At 41.3% G+C, this 18699-nt stretch overlaps 1 protein-coding gene across 7 annotated transcripts in view; it reads left to right on the forward strand.

The window, feature by feature from the left end:
* FRMD4B (FERM domain containing 4B) overlaps positions 1-18699 on the forward strand; it is a 284925-nt gene that overhangs the window by 262296 nt on the left and 3930 nt on the right. For all 7 annotated transcript variants that reach the window (XM_074344489.1, XM_074344486.1, XM_074344485.1 and 4 more), the window contains 11 exons: positions 23-99; positions 1517-1655; positions 2130-2271; positions 3444-3577; positions 3674-3793; positions 5068-5296; positions 7996-8052; positions 9397-9544; positions 12284-12403; positions 13235-14046; positions 16965-17097. In XM_074344489.1, coding sequence (XP_074200590.1) covers positions 23-99; positions 1517-1655; positions 2130-2271; positions 3444-3577; positions 3674-3793; positions 5068-5296; positions 7996-8052; positions 9397-9544; positions 12284-12403; positions 13235-14046; positions 16965-17097 — 2111 coding nt within the window. The remainder of the gene's footprint in view (positions 1-22; positions 100-1516; positions 1656-2129; positions 2272-3443; positions 3578-3673; positions 3794-5067; positions 5297-7995; positions 8053-9396; positions 9545-12283; positions 12404-13234; positions 14047-16964; positions 17098-18699) is intronic.

The following is an 18699-nucleotide window of genomic DNA, read 5'->3' on the forward strand; positions in this document are numbered from 1 at the left end:
TCTGTTTTTCTTCATTTCTTAGTTGTTCCAATGGAAACAGCTGGAGAACTTGTATTTCCGTGAGAAAAAGTTTGCTGTTGAAGTTCACGATCCGCGGAGGTGAGGATCACAGCCTTTTCTCTGTATGGGTCCAGTGACTATATGAGTATGCCTGGTCTAAACTTTCATGTGCATGTGTTTTCATTTTTGGAGGGTGTTGTACACCTAAGAGTAAAATCGCTTGGGTCAGTGACAACTCTTTCTTTAACTTTTGAGGAACTGCCAGGCTGTTTTCCAAAGCAGCTACACCATTTTATGTTCCCACCAGCAAAGTGCATGGTTCTATTTCCTCCCCATCCTCCCTACACTGCTTATTTTTAGGTGTGTGTGTGTGTGTGTGTGTGTGTGTGTGTGAATATCTTTCCCAGTGGTGTGCAGTGATAGCTCATTCTGGTTTGGATTTGCATACAAGCATCTTCATGAATTCATTAGCCGCTTGGATGCCTTCTTTAGAGAAATGTCTATTCAGATCCTTTGCTCATTTTTAAGTTTGGTATTTTGGGCCATTTAAAAAAAAATAGTTGCAAAATTACCAACATGAGTTGAAGTCAGGATGGCGGGCTCTCCAAGTTCCTCAGAGGAATTCCTTATCAGCCCTCAGTGGTGGCTTCTCAGATTAAGTTTATGGATATTTGGAGGTCAGGGGGCTGGAGGAAACAGCTGTGACAAAAAGATGACCCGAAGAGATAAGGCACATTCCTACAAAGAGCACTGGTGCCCTTCTCCCCCTAGCCATCCATCCCCAACCCTACCCTGACCCAGTCTCTGCCTTCTCCCCATCTTTCTCTCCTTTGCTGTCTCCTCCCCTGACCCTCTCTCCTTTTCCTCTGGTACATAAGCAGTGCTCTGGACCAGTTTTGGACTTGCATATTTTTAGACAATATTCTTATGTTCATCCTCTGACAATGCCAGAGCTGCACAAGTCTGCCTAGACCTGAGATGCTCTTTTAGCCGAGGGAGGTACTGATCCTACAGGTCCTGGTTATTTTGTCTTTAAAATGCTACAGGGGAAGGGTATAGCTCAAGTGGTAGAGTAAATGCCTAGCATGCGTGAGGTCCCAGGTTCAATCCCCAGGACCTCCTCTAAGAATAAGTAAATAAACAAACCTAATTACCTGCCCCCTCAAAAAAAAAAATAACTAAATAAAATATTATCACATTTATTCCTGACCTCTAGAGATGGTCACACATCCTGTGGTTTTTAATCAAATGTTTCTAATTTGGCTAATTCTTACCTGCTTTTGAGTGTTTGTATATGTGTTTTTTTTTAATACGATACTTTTACAGAAAGAGATTACCCAGGTGATTGGTTTTCTCATAAAAGGAGAAAATCAGGAGCTTGGCCCCTGACAGCAAAAGAACATGGCAGAGGAAAAGCCATTAAGAAGATTCTTTGTTACAGTGTTACCCAGTAGATACATTTTATGTTGCACTGGGCTAGAGACAGATAATTTGAGGGTTTTCCTTCATCTTTCAGGATTTCAGTATCAAGAAGAACTTTTGGGCAAAGTGGCCTCTTTGTGCAGACGTGGTATGCGAACTCTTCCCTCATCAAGTCCATCTGGGTAATGGCAATCAGTCAGCATCAGTTTTACTTGGACCGGAAGCAAAGCAAAGTAAGTGACTAGAAGCGTTTCTATGGGGACAAAGTCCTGTCCCTTGTTTGCTTTCTGTGCAGAGGATAAGCTTTCCCAGAAAAGATCCAAGCACATGGGTTTTTGTTCTTTGAGTTTTGTTTTCTTAAACTTTACTACCAACTCTTAATTTTTCTTACTTTTCAAAGATGGGCAACATATAAGCTGATTTAAAAGTTGTAAGATTCGCCAGCTTTTTGGCAAGCATGTGAGTGAACACCAGTGACATTTTAAAGTTCGTGATGGAACTCTACCCTGAGAGAGGATCATGCGTAGTTATTAAAACCTTTTAGCTGCAAAGCTGAAGTCTTTTTTTTCCTGAAGGATATCATTTCAGTATATAAAAATTCTAAATTGTCCTCTGTCTTCATATTTTCATTCTATAATAATGGAATCTTTTTTATTAATTTGAAATAGGCTTGAGTAAAATCCATTTCAATGTTTTATACCCCTTAGGCAAAAATTCCTTCAGCCAGGAGTTTAGATGATATTGCTTTGGATTTGACGGAGACTGGAACACCAAGGGTCTCCAAAATGGTGACACTCGAGGCAAAAAATCAGTTCATCATGGCAAGCAATGGCAGCTTAATCTCTTCAGGTAATATTTTTGGATTAGAGAATGTGCCAGTGATCTTTATCTTATTTCACAATTTTTTTTTTTTTGGTTGTCAACCACTTCTCAGTGTATCTTTTAACCCATTATTTTGGGAATGAATAAGCATACAAAAAACCTACAGTATGTAGCAGTTTTGAATAAAATTTTGAAACTAAGTTTTAAAAGAGTATGAAGAAAGTTAAATTATAAAACCAGGTTGTGTGGAGGAGGGGTAATATAGGGGTAGAGGACTAGGAGGTACAAAGTATTAGATACAAAATAAGCTACAGGGATATATTGTACAACACGGGGAATACAGCCAACATCTCATAATAATAACTAAAAATGGAGTATAACCCTTAAAAATTATGAATCATTCTATTGTACACATGTAATATATGTAATATTGTACAGAAACTATACTTCAATTTAAAAAAAAGGAAAAATCCATTTGAAAATTAAAAAAAAGAACTCAGGTTATATAAGTAACACTAGATGCTAAGAAAGTGAGTGCCTCAGGCTAGCTTGAAAGGATATTTTCTCCCCATGAGTTCCGTAACTTTCTTTCCCCAAAATGTAATTTTTGATACAGAGGGTTGTCTAATTCTCCATTTAATATAAATTCAACCATGACTACAACCTTCAGACTCCACTTCACCCCCAAGGTGATTATTGCCCCTCAGTCCTTCCTCTGTAGAAATTCTGCAATCTCTTATCACTGAGTATATGTAACACCACTAAAAATAATTTCTGACCTAAACGCTATTGTCAGCTTGTGAATCTGAAGCCCAGAACATTCCTTCGCTTTGCTTGCTTGCTTGCTTTCTTAAAGAACATTCTAAACAACTATCTCAAAGAATATCTTACCTTCTCTCCTGCTCAGAAAAAAGATTTTTTTTTCCCTTGGGTGTGTCTGAAACATTAAGCATTTTGTCACTGCTTCTAAAATGACTGAGCCAAAATGCAAAAGGCATATATTATTACCAGGCTCTGTTTGATGCCCAGAAGCATGAGAAAATGTTCTCTAGTTTCCTTTTATTATGTTCGGAAACAAGGAGAAAAAGCAATGAACTATTATTAAATAGCAGGTTTGGCTTAAAAATCCTTTGTCCTCTGAAAAGGAAGGAAACATGCCTTGTATAAACCTTCCCTGCCCTCCCTCCCAATCCCCCCAGGTTCTCAAGACTCCGAAGTCAGTGAGGAGCAAAAACGGGAGAAAATCCTCGAACTCAAGAAGAAGGAGAAGCTGTTGCAAGAAAAACTCCTGAAAAAAGTTGAAGAGTTGAAAAAGATCTGTTTGCGAGAGGCTGTGAGTGTCTTCTGCTTGGGGGCAGCCCTTCAAATTGTGTCTGACAAGTGCGGCCAGTGTCACTTAGCCCCCTCTCTATGCCGTCCTGTTTTACAGGAGCTCACAGGCAAAATGCCAAAGGAGTATCCGCTGAACGTAGGTGAGAAACCCCCTCAGGTCAGAAGGCGTGTAGGTACCGCGTTCAAATTAGACGACAACTTGCTGCCAAGTGAAGAGGTATGAGCACCAGCTCTGAGCATTTCTGTCAGTAGTGAGACTGAACAGCTGTCAGCCAAGTGTGGTGGCCTTGTTCCTTTGGTTATGGAGTCACTGCTGTACATTTTTTATCTCACTCGTCGGAAGTGATAATGGAGACCAAGTTGAATTCTTTCTTTCATGCACAGTCCAGTTAATTTTGAGTTATTTCTTATGACTTTACTCCTCCAAATATAGAGAGCATTAAACGAACCCTAGAGGTTTATCAATTGGGAAACATTATTGTTATAAGAATTAAGAATTCCAGCATCAGAGTCTCCCGCTTAAAACCAAGTAGTCTTTGGCAGATAGCCAAATAGTCCCTCTGTGCCGTCTCATTTCTCGGGTCTCAGTTTCCTCATCTGTAAAATGGGGGTAATGATTGTTCTTCCCTCTGAGGGATACAAGGAGTATTCAGTGAGATAACACATGTACAGCACTGAGGTATAATAAAGTTAAAAGCTTTGTTAGCCACTATAGAGGGAACTTTCTCATTTGCATGTCATCAGACACGATAACCCTACTCATGTTTCTTGCAGAAATTTAGCCATCTTGGCTTTAGAAAATGATAGCTGGGTTTCCATTAATAATAAAGTGAGCATTGCTGTTTATTGAGCATTCACTTTATATGCAGCTCTGAGCTAAACAATGCACATATATTGTCTCTAATCTCCATTTTACAAACAAAAATTAAGCAATATGTCCAGGGTCATGCAAGCAGGAACCACTCAGAAAGAGGAATCAAACCTAAATTTATTTGTTTCTAAAGCTATGCATGTGAATATAACATTCTGTGGCTATGAATCTTGGGTTAAGATTCACCTTCTTGAAAAATATGCTCTTCATCCAACCAACTGAATGAATGGAAGGCAGTTCCTTTCTTTGAAAAGGAAAGATGGGGGAGAGTATAGCTCAAGTGGTAGAGCACGTGCTTAGCAGGTACGAGATCCTGGGTTCAATCCCCAGTACCTCCACTGAAAAACCAAATAAATAAATCAACCTAATTACCTCCCCCCTGAAAAAAAAGAAAAGGAAAGAGATTTGGACTAATAAGAAGTTAAAGTAAATTGAAAGAGGGAGGTCTTGTCTTCTAGGAATGGGATGAGAATACCTAAGCAGTAAAACTTAGGAAGATTTTATTCTCAAAGGGCATCTGATTTGAGAATGCACGAGAAAGAGAACTTTTATTATCTGGAGCCTATGAGAGTGACCATATGTGTCCATAAAAGTAAAACCGTATTATCCTGTAAATGCAGGATCCTGCTTTGCAAGAACTGGAGAGCAATTTCCTAATCCAGCAAAAGCTGGTTGAAGCTGCAAAGAAACTTGCCAATGAGCCAGACCTTTGTAAAACCGTGAAGAAAAAACGAAAGCAAGATTACACGGATGCGGTGAAAAAGCTTCAGGAGATTGAAAATGCAATCAATGAATACCGAATTAGATGTGGAAAGAAACCCAGCCAGAAAGCAGCCGTTACTTTACCAGGTTAGTAATGAGTAAGGTTTTTTCTGAGACATGGAAGTCACTACTCTGAATGGAATGTCCCATTTCCAAACCAGTTCATTTGGTGAGAGAGAAAAGAAAGACTGGGACTATGTCTAACTTTCTTAGGATAAAAATGGTTTGGAATTTCAGTCTTACGAGTAGGTAAACTTGGTTTTCAGTGACATTCTCAGTTTTAAAATGCTTTATTATTGCATTGCTTTAATTTTCAGGAGCTTTCACAGCAATATTGGTTCCGAACAATATGGATTCACCTTTAACTGGTCTGATGTCATTGCAAGAAATACGCTTGAAAACATAGGGTATTAAGAGAACTGGGCCCTACTCAGTAGTTTCTCAAAGGTTTTTAATCCAGCACACCATACATTTTTTTTTTTTTAAAGGACCTGTCCAACACGTGTGGATAGAAACAAGCTCTTACAATGACTGTCATTATGGAGGCGACTTAAAGATATGGGCATATGTTCATGTTATATTAGGAAATGAGGGAAGGTAGAATATCAGATGGAACCACAACCTGATCCTGACATTGCATAAACATGTACACGCTGAGATCGGTTGGGAAAGAGTTCGAAATATTAACAGCTGTAAAATTTCACGTAACTTGATTTTCTTCCTAATTCTCGTCCATATTTTCAAAATTGTAAACATTCTGTGTCTACAACTTCAATATTCAGGAAAAAACATCAGCTGAAAAATCTCATTTAAGTAGATTTCAAGTCCAGTTGGCCTTCCATGTTTATGTCACAGTTTTCAGCCCAATCATTGGATGAAATATGATATTTCTTTGATTCCAAGACAATTTTTTTTTCACATTTAAACATCTGTGAAATTGGGATAATTCGTATACTAGATGATTTGTTGCAGTTATGATTGGCGGTACTTCTTTTTCTTACTGGGACATAAAGGACTTACTCATTGTAGATTTGATGAAATGTGGTAATGAGGTTTCAAGTACACTCGGGTTTAGGACATATGATTTATAGAGCGGAGATAGGGCTTTCGGAAAGTGAATGCACAGACATCAACGCACAAGTGTTAGTCAGCTGCAGCTGGGGAATTTAGGGTGGCTCTGACTCTGAATGCAAAATCCAGTTGGCCTTGTTGGTGGCCACATTCTGGACCTACCGGGTTGGGTGATTAGCAGTGCACTTAGCATCCACAGCCATTTGTTGTGGCCCATTCCTCCCCAACTGTGTGAGATGCAAATGCTGTCCTTTACAGTGACTAACATTTGGACAGCAGTGGTGCCAATGACTGAGCATATATATTGGGTAGATTTTTTTTTTTAAGTGTGCCTGACAGCTGACCATACTGGCACCTTGCCTTCTACTGTGTGTCCAATTACTAGACAGTCCGTCTGGCTCTGATAGAGATTAGCATTTGAGATTGGACCAGGAGATCCACTTCATCATGACTTTGAAGCTTATGCTGAGGTGTCATGTTGGCCTGTAACCTAGCCAGTCCTTGACACTGAGTGTGGAATGATTTGCCAAAGCGCGTCAACACGTCTGAGATGTCGCTTTTGCCTGAACACATTTTGTAACATTTGGTGGGCACCAGGAGTCATCAGATCATGATGGGCATTTCCAACCATCAGGATGCTGTGTGTAGGGAACCAAAGTAGTAAGTAGAGCTAACATTTATTGAGCATTTGTCTTGTGCCAGGAGCAGGGCTAAGGGCTTTACATCCATTACGTCATTTAATGCTGACTGAAGCACTAAACACTAGGGACTGTTCTTATCCCCGTTTCAGACTTGAGCCAAATGATGCTTGGAGAGATTAAGTAATTTGCCCAGGGTCTCACAGTCAGTAAGGGACAAAACCAAGATCTGAATCCTGGTCTGTCTGTGTCAGTGGTTCTCACCGAGGGGCAGTTTTGCACCCCAGGGAACATTTAGCAATGTTTGCGGTCATTTCTGATCATCAAAACTGAGGGTAGGAGTGGTGCTGACACCCAGTGGTGGAGGCTGGAGACCGTCGCTGGCAGGACAGCTCCCCCTTTCAAAGAATTATCCAGTTCAAAGTGGCCTTAGTGCCGCCCGCTGTTGAGAAACCCTGATCTAATTGAGAAGCTTATGTACCACAAAATGTCCACGTTCTATATCAAGAAAAAGCCCTTTTCTTCAGTGGAGGGTTCAGAAAATAAGTTATACTGACAGTATAGCAGATTCTCAAAGGAGGGTTCTCAAAGTCTGTTCCATTTTAAGAAACAACCCATTGTAATATTTGTACAGTATGTAAGATGTTTGTATCCTCAGTAGTCAATGAGTCTATTCTTACAATAGTTAATTATCCTTAATGCACTGTAATTAGTTGGACGTCTCTAAATAAAAATAAGATGTGCTCCATTGAAGATGCTTTTATTGAACTTCTGGGTGGACAAATGCACCATTACACTAAAGGCAGTTTGTTTATTTATTTTTTAGAACTTTCTTTTTCTTTTTTAACACTTTTTAATTGACTTATAGTCATTTTACAACGTTGTATCAAATTCCAGTGTAGAGCACAATTTTTCAGTTATACATGAACATGCATATATTCATTGTCACATTTTTTTTTCGTCGTGAGCTACCACAAGATCTGGTATGTATTTCCCTGTGCTGTGCGATAATCTTATTTATCTGTTCTGTATATGCCCGTCAGTACCTACAATAAAGGCTGTTTATTTTATTCACAGAGGACATCATCCCATCAGAAAGCAGCTCCTTGTCCGACACTGCCACCTATGATGATCGTGAGTAGTTCCCCCTTTTCAGTGCAAAATATTATATATTCTGAAATATTAAGAATTTTATCTTTAGTTACATAAAAGGAACTAAAGAGAACTAAAGAGAAGTAGAATCAGCCAACTTACGTTTATGCAGAGTGTTGAGAAAGGGGGGTTATGATTGACTTCTACACAAGTTAGCTTAGCATCAAATAACAGTACCGCACAACTCACATGACTTTAGGGAATCAGAATACCGTTCACACAAGTAAGTATCTCAATTAGGATTTGTGATGCTCTGTAGGAGTTTTTTGTTTTTTGGTTTTTGGTTTTTTTTAATTTTTGAAGTACATATAGACTCACAGGGAGTTTCTTAAGTAATATAGAGTCCTTCACCCAGCTTTCTCCAAAGGTAACATCTTGTATATTTGGATCCAATATCAAAACCAGGAAATCAGTGCCGTGTAGGCTACGCTGGACCACCAGGAAATAGGGTAGACTTTAATTATCACTGTCTGCTTATTCTGGATAAGTGGGAGTTTATTTTCCTTAAGAAGACATACGTATTTCAGAAGTTGGATTACACGTCGCTGTGTCGGTTTCGTGGAGTTTGGCTGCATCTGTTGTAATGACGTGTGTTTAACACCTTTCACAATGGAGTGGATGTCACATCAAGTGATAGGGTATTTCCCTGTAATATCCTCCTTGCGCTTAAGCAGAGGGGCTGCCTATCTACTTGATGTGATTTAAAGAATTCGAGGAGGCCACTAGCCGCCAAGTTAAATGATTCATGAAAGTCTGAACCATTTCACAATTCTTCCTTCAAGCTGAGGTTTGGTCCTGTTTGCCATTCCTCTTTGGAAATACACATATCAGTGGGAGACATGTCAAGTCTCCAATGACTCACCATAAATCAGTTTTACCCCTTTCAATAAAAGGACGAGCCTTTGGTCAGCCAAGGAGGTCTAAGAACCTTGAAAGTGAATTTGAACAAAACTGATCCAGGCCAACTTTGCAGGCCAACTTCCTCTTGGCATTTTTCACACTGGGGTTTTTCTGTAATGTAAGTCTAGAAAAGCTGTATTATCATCCATTCCACCCAAGAGATTTATTTGCTCAGAGTGGCACCATTGAATTGGTAATAGTTGGGACAGGCCCCACAAAAATATTTAGTAGTTTCTTTCTTCTGTTGTGTAAAATATAAAAATAAATTTCTTGAAACTTAGGTACTTTTAAAAACATCAGTTTTGGAAGAACATTTTGCTCACCAGACAGATCTTCCACTTTCTTTTCGGGGTGGTTTTGGCAAGGTATTTGTTTCCTTTTTTATTTATCTACTTACTGACTCGTTCATTCATTTGCTTATTATAGCCAATGACACCTTCAGTCTTGCTGGGCAGCGATCAAGTTCAGTACCTCACTCTCCAAGAATTCTCCCCCCCAAGTCTCTCGGGATTGAGCGAATCCACTTCAGAAAGTCGTCCATCAATGAGCAGTTTGTGGATACCAGACAGTCCAGGTGAGAAGACGTCAGTGCGGTGAATGCCTCGCTGCCACTATGAGATCTTTTCTCCAAGAGTCGACCCGGTTTTGTGTTCTCCTATGTATTCTTTCAGAAAGGGTTATCTTATGAAACCAAAGCACAGAAACTAACCCAGTTATTTGTGTTGACAGCAAGTTGATGTGTTGTCAAGAGATCTTAAAAGTATTTGGCTCTTCCCTTGATTTTAAAGTCTATTTGATTTATATTAAATTATAGGAATACTAATTATCATCTGAATTTGGGTATAGTGTCCCAAGTTCAGTTTCATATCCCATGGCCTCAGGAAACAGTGTTTAAATACCTCTCTGCCAAACCAAGTGACAGAACCGACTTCTGACTTTTCAAATGAAAATGCGACTTCAGCACATTTTTTAATCTGTGAAGTAGATAATACAACTTCTTCTCAACTGTCTCAAGTAAATGTTATCAGGGTAATAACTTTTTAAAAGATGACAGACCAGTGATTCCCAGAATTTGGCTACATGGATCAATAATTGTTTTTAAAAAAAAAAAAATAGGGCCCAAGATAGGATTACTGACTTTTTTACCTTGCCTAATCAGAATGTTCAAATAGTACTATGATTTCATGAAAAAAATGACATTTACCTATCCAAAATATAGCCATTGTTGTAATAATTATAAGATGATGAAATGAACATTTATAGAGCACTTTCTATGTGCCAGACACTGTTGGAAGTGTTTCAATATGTATTAACAAATTTAATCGTCACAGCAATCCTGATTGTATTACTACCCCCATTACCATTTACAGATAAGTACACCGAGGACCAAAAAGTATGAATAACTTGTTGGGTTTGTCAACTAGTGAATGTTGCAATTGGGATTTGAACCTCGGTAGCCTGACTTCAAAGTCTGTGATATGATTTTAGCCAGCGTGTTATATTACATCTCAGGGAGGATGGAAATTAGTCTCAAAATAAAGGAAGATTATTTAGATTAACAATTTTTCACTTATGGATAGAAAACTAACATTTTGTTACATTTCTAGTTCATTAAGCATCAGTGAAAACTTTTCTCTCAGAGTAGCCCCAGTTTGGATTAGCTTTTAAGAACTGTTGCCTTAAACAATAGAGATCCATGTGCCCAGAGCAATGCTGTCCGGTTTAATTACCAGTAAATAAAATTTAGAACTCAGTTCCTCAGTCACACCAGCCACACTGCAAGCGCTAATGGACACATGTGGCTAGTGGCTATGACATTGGGCAGCACACGTATTTCCCGTTTCCAGCACTGAAGAGAGTCCTCTCAGTTAGCACTGGGCAAGTGTGTTCATTATGTTGGGGAAAACAAAGCCATTTCAGCAAAAGGAATTATAACTGGGAATCATTATCTTAAACATCATTATGCCTGTCTCCCTAATAGTTTAAGATGGGTTTGCTCTTTGATATGGCAATTTCACTTACAGGAATTTTTTCCGATCAAATTAACTAACTACAGAATGCTTATCACAGCATTGTGCATACTAGCGGCAAACCGAAGACAGCGTGTATGCTCGGCTAGTGGATTGTTTAAATAAATCATGGCCCGTCTTTACAGTGGAATACTACATAGTCGATAAAACAGCATTGTAGATGACTAGTAAGCAGCACGAAACCTTAGATCAAGTTTCCATTTAAGTGGGTTTTGAAAGAGAATAGATTGTAAGATTTCATTTTTGTTGTTGTTGTTAAAACTATAAATGCTTGTAAGTATCCAGGCTCGGTTAAAAATATCTGAAAATGTTTAGTGTTGACTGATTCTATCTGAGGTATCAGATTATAGACATTTAAATTTTTCTTCAATAAATAAATAAATAAATAAGAGGGGGAAGGTATAGCTCAAGTGGTAGAGCCCCTGCTTAGCATGCATGAGGTCCTGGGTTCAATCCCCCGTATCGCCTCTAAAAATAGACAAGTAAATAGACCTAATTTACACCCCCCACACACACAAACAAACAAACCTAATTACCCCTTCTGCAATAAATAAATAAATTAAAGTTTTCTTTTTCCACCTTTTCAAACTTCTTTGCAATGAACTTGGTGTGCTTTTTTAATAAGTAAAGTGTAATCAACGTCATTTATATAAAAAATTAACTTCAAATTGTCTTCTCACTGTGCCGGGAAGTGGACAGAGTGATTGAAGGATGCTTCCTTCTAGTTCAGGGAGCCTGCTAGTGACAGCCCACTGGCCACATCCATCCAGTGACCTATTTTTGAATGGCCCATGAGCTAAGAATGGTTTTTTGTATTTTTTTAATAATTGGAGGGGAAATCAAAAGCAGTAATACTTTGAGACATAAAAATCATAGGAAATTTGAATTTCAGTGTCCATGGTCAAGTTTTATGGGCACACAGCCACCTCCATCCTCACAGATATTGGACAGAGATCATCTGACCTGCAAAGCCAAAAATATTTCCTGTTAGACTCTTGACGGAAAGAAGGTTTGCTGCCCCTGCTCTAGTTTTCAGTCTTGTTCATTCAGTACTTTTTTTTTTAAAGTCCTTTATTTTTTTCCTTCATATTTATGACTCAGAGTCAGATCACTGTGCTTCCCCTAAAACTCATATAGGATGGGATGCACCAAGAAAATAAACCACAAAGGTTTTCCCCAGTTTTCTCTTTATGCTCCCATTCCTTCAGCTTCCAGTAAGTTTCTCATCCGCTTATGACAGTTTGCCAGAGATGTTCCTGACCTCTTCTTTTTGCCATCCCCAGGGAGATGCTGTCGACACACAGCAGTCCTTACAGAACCCTGGAGAGGCGGCCCCAGGGGGGACGGAGCATGCCCACCACGCCCGTCCTTACCCGCAACGCCTACAGCAGCAGCCACTTGGAGTAAGAGCGCTTCATTCCGCTTGCCTTGTCTCTGTTGAGTTTTGCTTGAAACTTTTGTTTTACCTCGCTGTCTTTCTTTGTTGTTTTAAGGGACTTTATTTTAGGACTCTACATTTTCTACTCACTTAGCAGTTCCCTTATGTCAGCAAAGAAAATGCACTCAAAAAATATACCTTGGGTAGACATTGGATTTTTTTGTGTGCCTTCATTTTTCCAACCAGCTTATTACCGGTGGTTATTCGGTGATGCGGGTGAAGTTAATGGCAACAGTGCTACTTTGAAGTGTTTCCTGAAGGCTGTGCAGTTTCATATGCACTGTATTATGTAGCCCCCACAACAAACCTGATTGGAGATATTTGATACTGTTTTTATCCTCAGTTTACAGAGGAGGAAGGGAGAGTGATTAAATATCTTGCCCACGTTCGTACAGCTGGGAAGTGAGGGAGCCGTGACTCAGTCCCAGTACCTCCCATGTCAGAGCCCAGACTCTGCTCCCTGCGAATGCTGCCTCTGCCCTAGTCTGGGTGTCCTGCTATCCTGTTGGAAGAGAGGACCCTTCACAGACATGTGGGGTTTCTCTCAGGCTTTGACTCACGTTGTACATCAGCAGTTTATCTTCCTATTTTCAAGAATGGATGTGGACTGCCCAGTTGACAGAGCCTGGGGTAAACCCAATGGACTCTGTCGTGTGGTCAGCGTCGGAAACCTTAAAAATCCTATTGCAGTCCAAGAGTTATGAGATCATTTAACTGTGGCGTCCTTTGTCCTTCTCTTGGCCCTCCTTTCCTCCTCTCTCTTTTTACCGCTTTGCCTTTCTTTCTCCTCTTTCAGACCCGAATCTTCATCTCAGCACTGCCGCCAGCGGAGCGGAAGCCTCGAGTCCCAGTCTCACCTGCTCTCCGAGATGGACAACGACAAGCCATTCTTCTCCCTCTCCAAGTCCCAAAGAAGCAGCAGCACAGAAATCCTGGATGACGGGTCCTCCTACACCAGCCAGTCAAGCACGGAGTATTGCTGCGTGACGCCCGTGGCCGGCCCCTACTACACTGCCCAGACTCTGGACACTCGATCCAGGGGGCGCAGAAGGTCCAAGAAGCAGAGCGTTTCGGCTGCCAGCTCCGGGAGCATGCCCAACCTGGCGCAGAAGGAGAGCCTGCGGAACGGCGTCTACGCCAGGAGCCAGGAGCCACCCGCTTCCAGCTACTACATCGCTGGCTACGCGCCGTACGCGGAGGGTGACCTCTGTTACGGGGGCGGCTACGTCTACGAGAACGACACGGAGGGACAGTACAGTGTCAACCCGCCCTACCGGTCCTCCGCCCACTACGGGTACGACCGCCCGAGGGACCACAGCAGGTCCTTCCACGAAGACGAGGTCGACCGGGTGCCGCACAACCCGTACGCCACTCTGCGGCTGCCGAGGAAGGCGGCCGCCAAGTCGGAGCACATCACCAAAAACATCCACAAGGCCTTGGTCGCCGAGCACCTGCGCGGCTGGTACCAGCGGGCCTCCGGGCAGAAGGAGCAGGGCCACAGTCCGCAGACGAGCTTCGACGCGGACAGGGGGTCGCAGAGAAGCCTGGGCTTCGCGGGGCTCCACGTGCCCTGTTCTCCGAGCAGCCGTGCGTCTTCGTACTCATCAGGTAAAAACAGCGCGGAGGCCCTTGCTACCCAGATTTCATTCACCTCCTGACTCCCCGGCCCCCCTGCCTACCCCAGGCCATGCCCCTCAAGGATCATGAGACCAGGACCCAAGGTCATGAGAGTGATACCCGCTGGGTGGAGCCACAGATTCAAATCCAGCATTTACTGAGCACCTACTCTCTGTGCTGCCCGGCATTCGGGGATTTCCTTTATTGTATCTTTTCTAGGTCTCCCACTGACAGCCACGTCTCTTTCAAGTGTTCAGGGCATTGAGGGTTTGATATATTAAAAGAATAGCATAAACCCTTCAGGTGAGCAGAAAACCACTGGAGTTATGCATCCTTTCTGTGTTCACCACCTCTGAACTGGATGATCTAAAGGCAGTTCGTTCCACGTGCTCAGTTACCTGCCTCAGGCTTCTAGTAAGTCTGACAGGAGCTGACATTTACTAAGCACTGCTCCTGGCGCTGTTCTAAGTCCTATGTAGATCAGTAGTCATAGGTACTGCCCTTTATGCTTGATTTAAGGAATTTTCCTTCCAAGATCATTTTGATTAGGGATCATCTCTTCATGCATTGGCTTTGGTCCCTAACTCCGCTAACATTCCTCCAGCTATGCTAGGTACTTTAAGTAGAGAAATGGGGCCTAAGAGGAGAATCCGCCTGTGGTTTCATTTATTCATCAAACTAGCAGGCCCATCCAAGATGCTGAGAAGCCAGCATTAAGCCAGTTCCTGGCCTTGGTGACTTCACAGACTAGTTAGCAGCTAGAAGAATGTATGAAAATTCTTATTTTGTATTGAAGTGTAGTTGATTTACAATGTGGTAAGCAGTGGTAAAGCTCTAAGCAACGAATGAATTCTCAAACTGCAGGAAAAACCGAGGTCATGAGTCTTGCCTCCTCTTTCAAGCATGACGCCTTAGTGAGACATAGCACAGAGGTTCCTGAATCATTGTGTGATCGTCACCTTTGGAAGTTTCCTAAGCTTGTTGACAAGAGGCGTCTCCATGGAGATTTCTGTTTGGGTTCTAGTTCTCTCCTGCTTGTGCAGGACTTTGGACTCCTGCTAGGGTTTTCCCATTGATTACCACATCTAACATATGAAAAGTCTCCTGTAAAATGATTTCTCACTTGTGGCTCTGATTTAGAGAGCACCTTTCTTCCCCTTAAGAGTTCAAGGTGTCGGATGAGAAACTTTCAGAAACCAAACGAGGAGGGCTGGGATGCACATGGATGGTCACTGGGGCACAGGGCTGTGGTAATGCCTCTTTAAACAGCGAGGCCAGGGAGAGGGGGAGGTGTAACTCTGGAACCTCAGCAGCCCTGGTGGTTGGCTCAGGGGCAAAGGTGAGAATGGAGATGCTGCTTCCTGACTGGGACCCAGGGTGAGGGTGTGAGCCTTGCTGACACCAGGAGTATACAGCCCCGTGGGCCAAAAGGCATTGCAGTTGAAGGAATTGGAGGGATGGAATCAGTGCTCCCAGAATTCCCTTTTGGAATTTTCCTCATTCCTGTCTACATTTTATAGCTAGTGTATTACAACAGGCACGCCTCATTCTCGCGCAGAGCTAAGTTTCTGAATATTTGCTGAATTAGTCAGGGGTTTTGTAATCCCTTCCAGCCACCGAAAGGCTCTGTTGGCGACTCTTAGAGTTTCAGTAGTGAGGACAGCTGCTATTTATTGACAACTTACCGTGTGCCACGAGCCTGCTCAGCACTTGTGCATGCACTGTCTCATTTAATGTATACAACAACTCTGTAGCGAGTCCTGTTGTTCTGTTTATTACTATTATCCTAATCCTGCCGCGGAGGCAGTTCTGGCTTGGTTTAAATGACCCTGCCCAAGCTCCAAAGCTAGTAAGGAATTCTAACACAGCTCTGACATCCTAACCGCCATGCCTCACAGCCCCTGACTTAGAGTTATGGAATCTTCTTGGAAGCTCAAAGTAGAGAATGTTATATCTTTGAGTCAAAACCTGGTGGCATCCGGGACCACAGATGACTTTTGAAATGCGTCTGTCCCACGCTGGTCCCCTGTGCTTTGTGGGCGTGAGAGAAAGCGGAGGAGGTTGGCCACCAGGAAGAGGAAACAGAAGAGAGCTGGAAGAATGCATGAGCAGTACCAGTTGTCTGAGTTTTGGACGACCAGGTTGGCCTGGTACATCCTAGGCATGGAGCAGGACTGATTTTAGAGAGAGGACAGCAAATGTCCAGTGATGGGGCAGTCACTGGGTTTTGCTCCCAAATTATGCCCTTGTCTTGTTCCAGATTAGTCCCTCAAAAAAACTAAATCTCTTCCTGAAAATCTTTCCTATACTAGTTACCCTCTCCCATCCCCACCCACCTCTCCGATATAGACTTTTTTTTTAAGGCAAAAAATATGCCCTGATCCTATTAGTGCCTTTGGCTGAGGAATAGGCAAATCTCAACAAGTCAACATACAGGATGTTTTTCCTCCAAAGGTCTCCAAGAAACTCAGACTTGTCACCTTCTCTTTACGATGGAAGCCTCTGAAGCTATCCAGCCACCATAGCCTGATGGGGAAGGTGCTTTCCATATATGAGGATTTTTTTTTTCTGGCTTGTTTTTTGGGTTTTTTTTTACAGCATGTCTTTCCATTAGCTTTATTCCCATTTATAATAATAATGATAGTTATCATTTATTGCTAGGCACAGGGCTAAATATTTTTGTATATTACTTTAATCCCAATATCATCCCTATGCAGAATATATTTATATTATTATTCCCACTTTACAGATGAGAAAACTGAGGCTTAGAATAGGAACTCTGGATTCTAAGCATTGGTTCTTAATCTCTACTCTGCACACAGCTGATTATAATGCACATCTAAATGACTTAAACAATTTTCACTTTGCGTATTCCCACCAATTGTGTCTCTTTTCTTTTTTATTTCTAGTGTCTTCTACAAATGCTTCTGGGAACTGGAGGACCCAGATAACCGTAGGGCTATCTGAATACGAGACCCCGGCACATTCTTCTTACACCAGCTGCTATGGCAACATCTATAATCCTTTGCCCTCTCCAGGCAGGTGAGAAAGCAATGCTCAAAAATTCTGCTACCCTGTTGCTAGTCAAAAGAATCCAGAAATCCCATTTTTTTAAAAAAAAAATTCTTATTTTGTATTGAAGTGTAGTTGATTTACAATGTTAGTTTCAGGTGTACAGCAAAGCGATGAATCCAGTTTTATTTTAGGAACACTAGGTAATCTAGCCCAAGGGTTGGCAAAGTGTAGTCTAAGGGTCAAAACTAGCTGCCACCTGTGTTTATAAACAAATGAAGTTTTATTGGAAAACACCCATGCTCGTTCATTTAGATGCTGTCTGTGGCTGCTTTTATACTGAGGGCAGAGGAGTTGCAACAGAGATCATGTGGCCAGCAGCCGGAAATATCTGGTCCTTTAAGAAAAAAGCTTGTTGGCGATTAATCTAGCACAAATTAATTCAGATTTGACCCTGTTCTTAGAGTTCTGTACGTGAAATTCTGTGTCTGAAAGAGTTTTTTTTTTTTTTGAATTGCTGTACTTGAAACTGTATCATTGAGATACCCACTTAAGACTCTTCTGGAGCCTTGCCGGACAAATATCCCTGTGCTAGAAAAGGCTGTTCATAGCAAGATTCCTCATGGACAGTTGGTGGGCTGATTTCAAGCATTTGCTGCCTTTTTGTGTCTGACCTTATGTTCATTCAGAAGCAACAGACGCAGCCAGCTGTCCTGTTTGTCTGTAATAGTAGTTCTTTGTAAACATTTAAAGGCAATATACAAGGACAGTTTGTTAAAACGTGATTTTGAAAAAAAAGATTGCCAACTCTGGATTACATATTTTTTCAGTTCTCTGCATACATGGGAGGAGTTCAGTTTGAAGCGGTCATCTTCCTCCATCACTTTCTCATAGGATATAATCCATAACCCTGGTGCCAAGAAGTAGAGTATTTTCTGGGTTTGTGTGTGTGTGTGTGTGTTTAAAGAAAATTTAATTTTGCTTTCTTTAAGTCAGATTGCTTCAGGCATAGGAGGCTTACACGAACTATAACTTTTCAGGGTTAATTTTTACTGGTGAATTTGAGAGGTTAGTTTCTTATTAAAGCACTCAGTGTTACAGGCAAATAGGAGATATTCAACCCCCAAAGCCTTGTTTCTCTTCTCCATACTTAGCAAAAGTTTTTCTTGGCTTGAAATATTAGACCAATTGTCTCAGCTCAACAAAGAGTGTGCTCAAAATAGAATTCTAATGAAAATATACCTCAGAGGACGTCAGATAGCCTGGACTTCTGTAAATAACGCTTGCAGGGGAGTTAGGAACAAGAAGGAAAATGACTTTGGCCCAAAATTTGAGCTGAACTTTTTTTAATTCAGTTCTAATCATTTTGTATAATACATTTGCAAATAATTTTCCTGTATACTTTTAGTTTACTTTCTTGACTGAGTTAGATATGAGATCGAACAAACTATTCAGTGCATAAGACATTTCTAATATCCTTAACATCACTTTCATCGGACTGAGGAAGTGTTAAACATTTTTAGAGAAAATCTGTTTTTACGAAGTCTGCTCATCTATTTCAGCAAGCCCAAGATGGCTTGGCAGCAGAGTCTGATGTCAAAGGGGCATAATGTACAGGAAATTAGAAACTAT

Source organism: Camelus bactrianus, chromosome 17, assembly GCF_048773025.1.
Source record: "Camelus bactrianus isolate YW-2024 breed Bactrian camel chromosome 17, ASM4877302v1, whole genome shotgun sequence".
In the NCBI taxonomy this organism is placed as follows: domain Eukaryota; kingdom Metazoa; phylum Chordata; class Mammalia; order Artiodactyla; family Camelidae; genus Camelus; species Camelus bactrianus.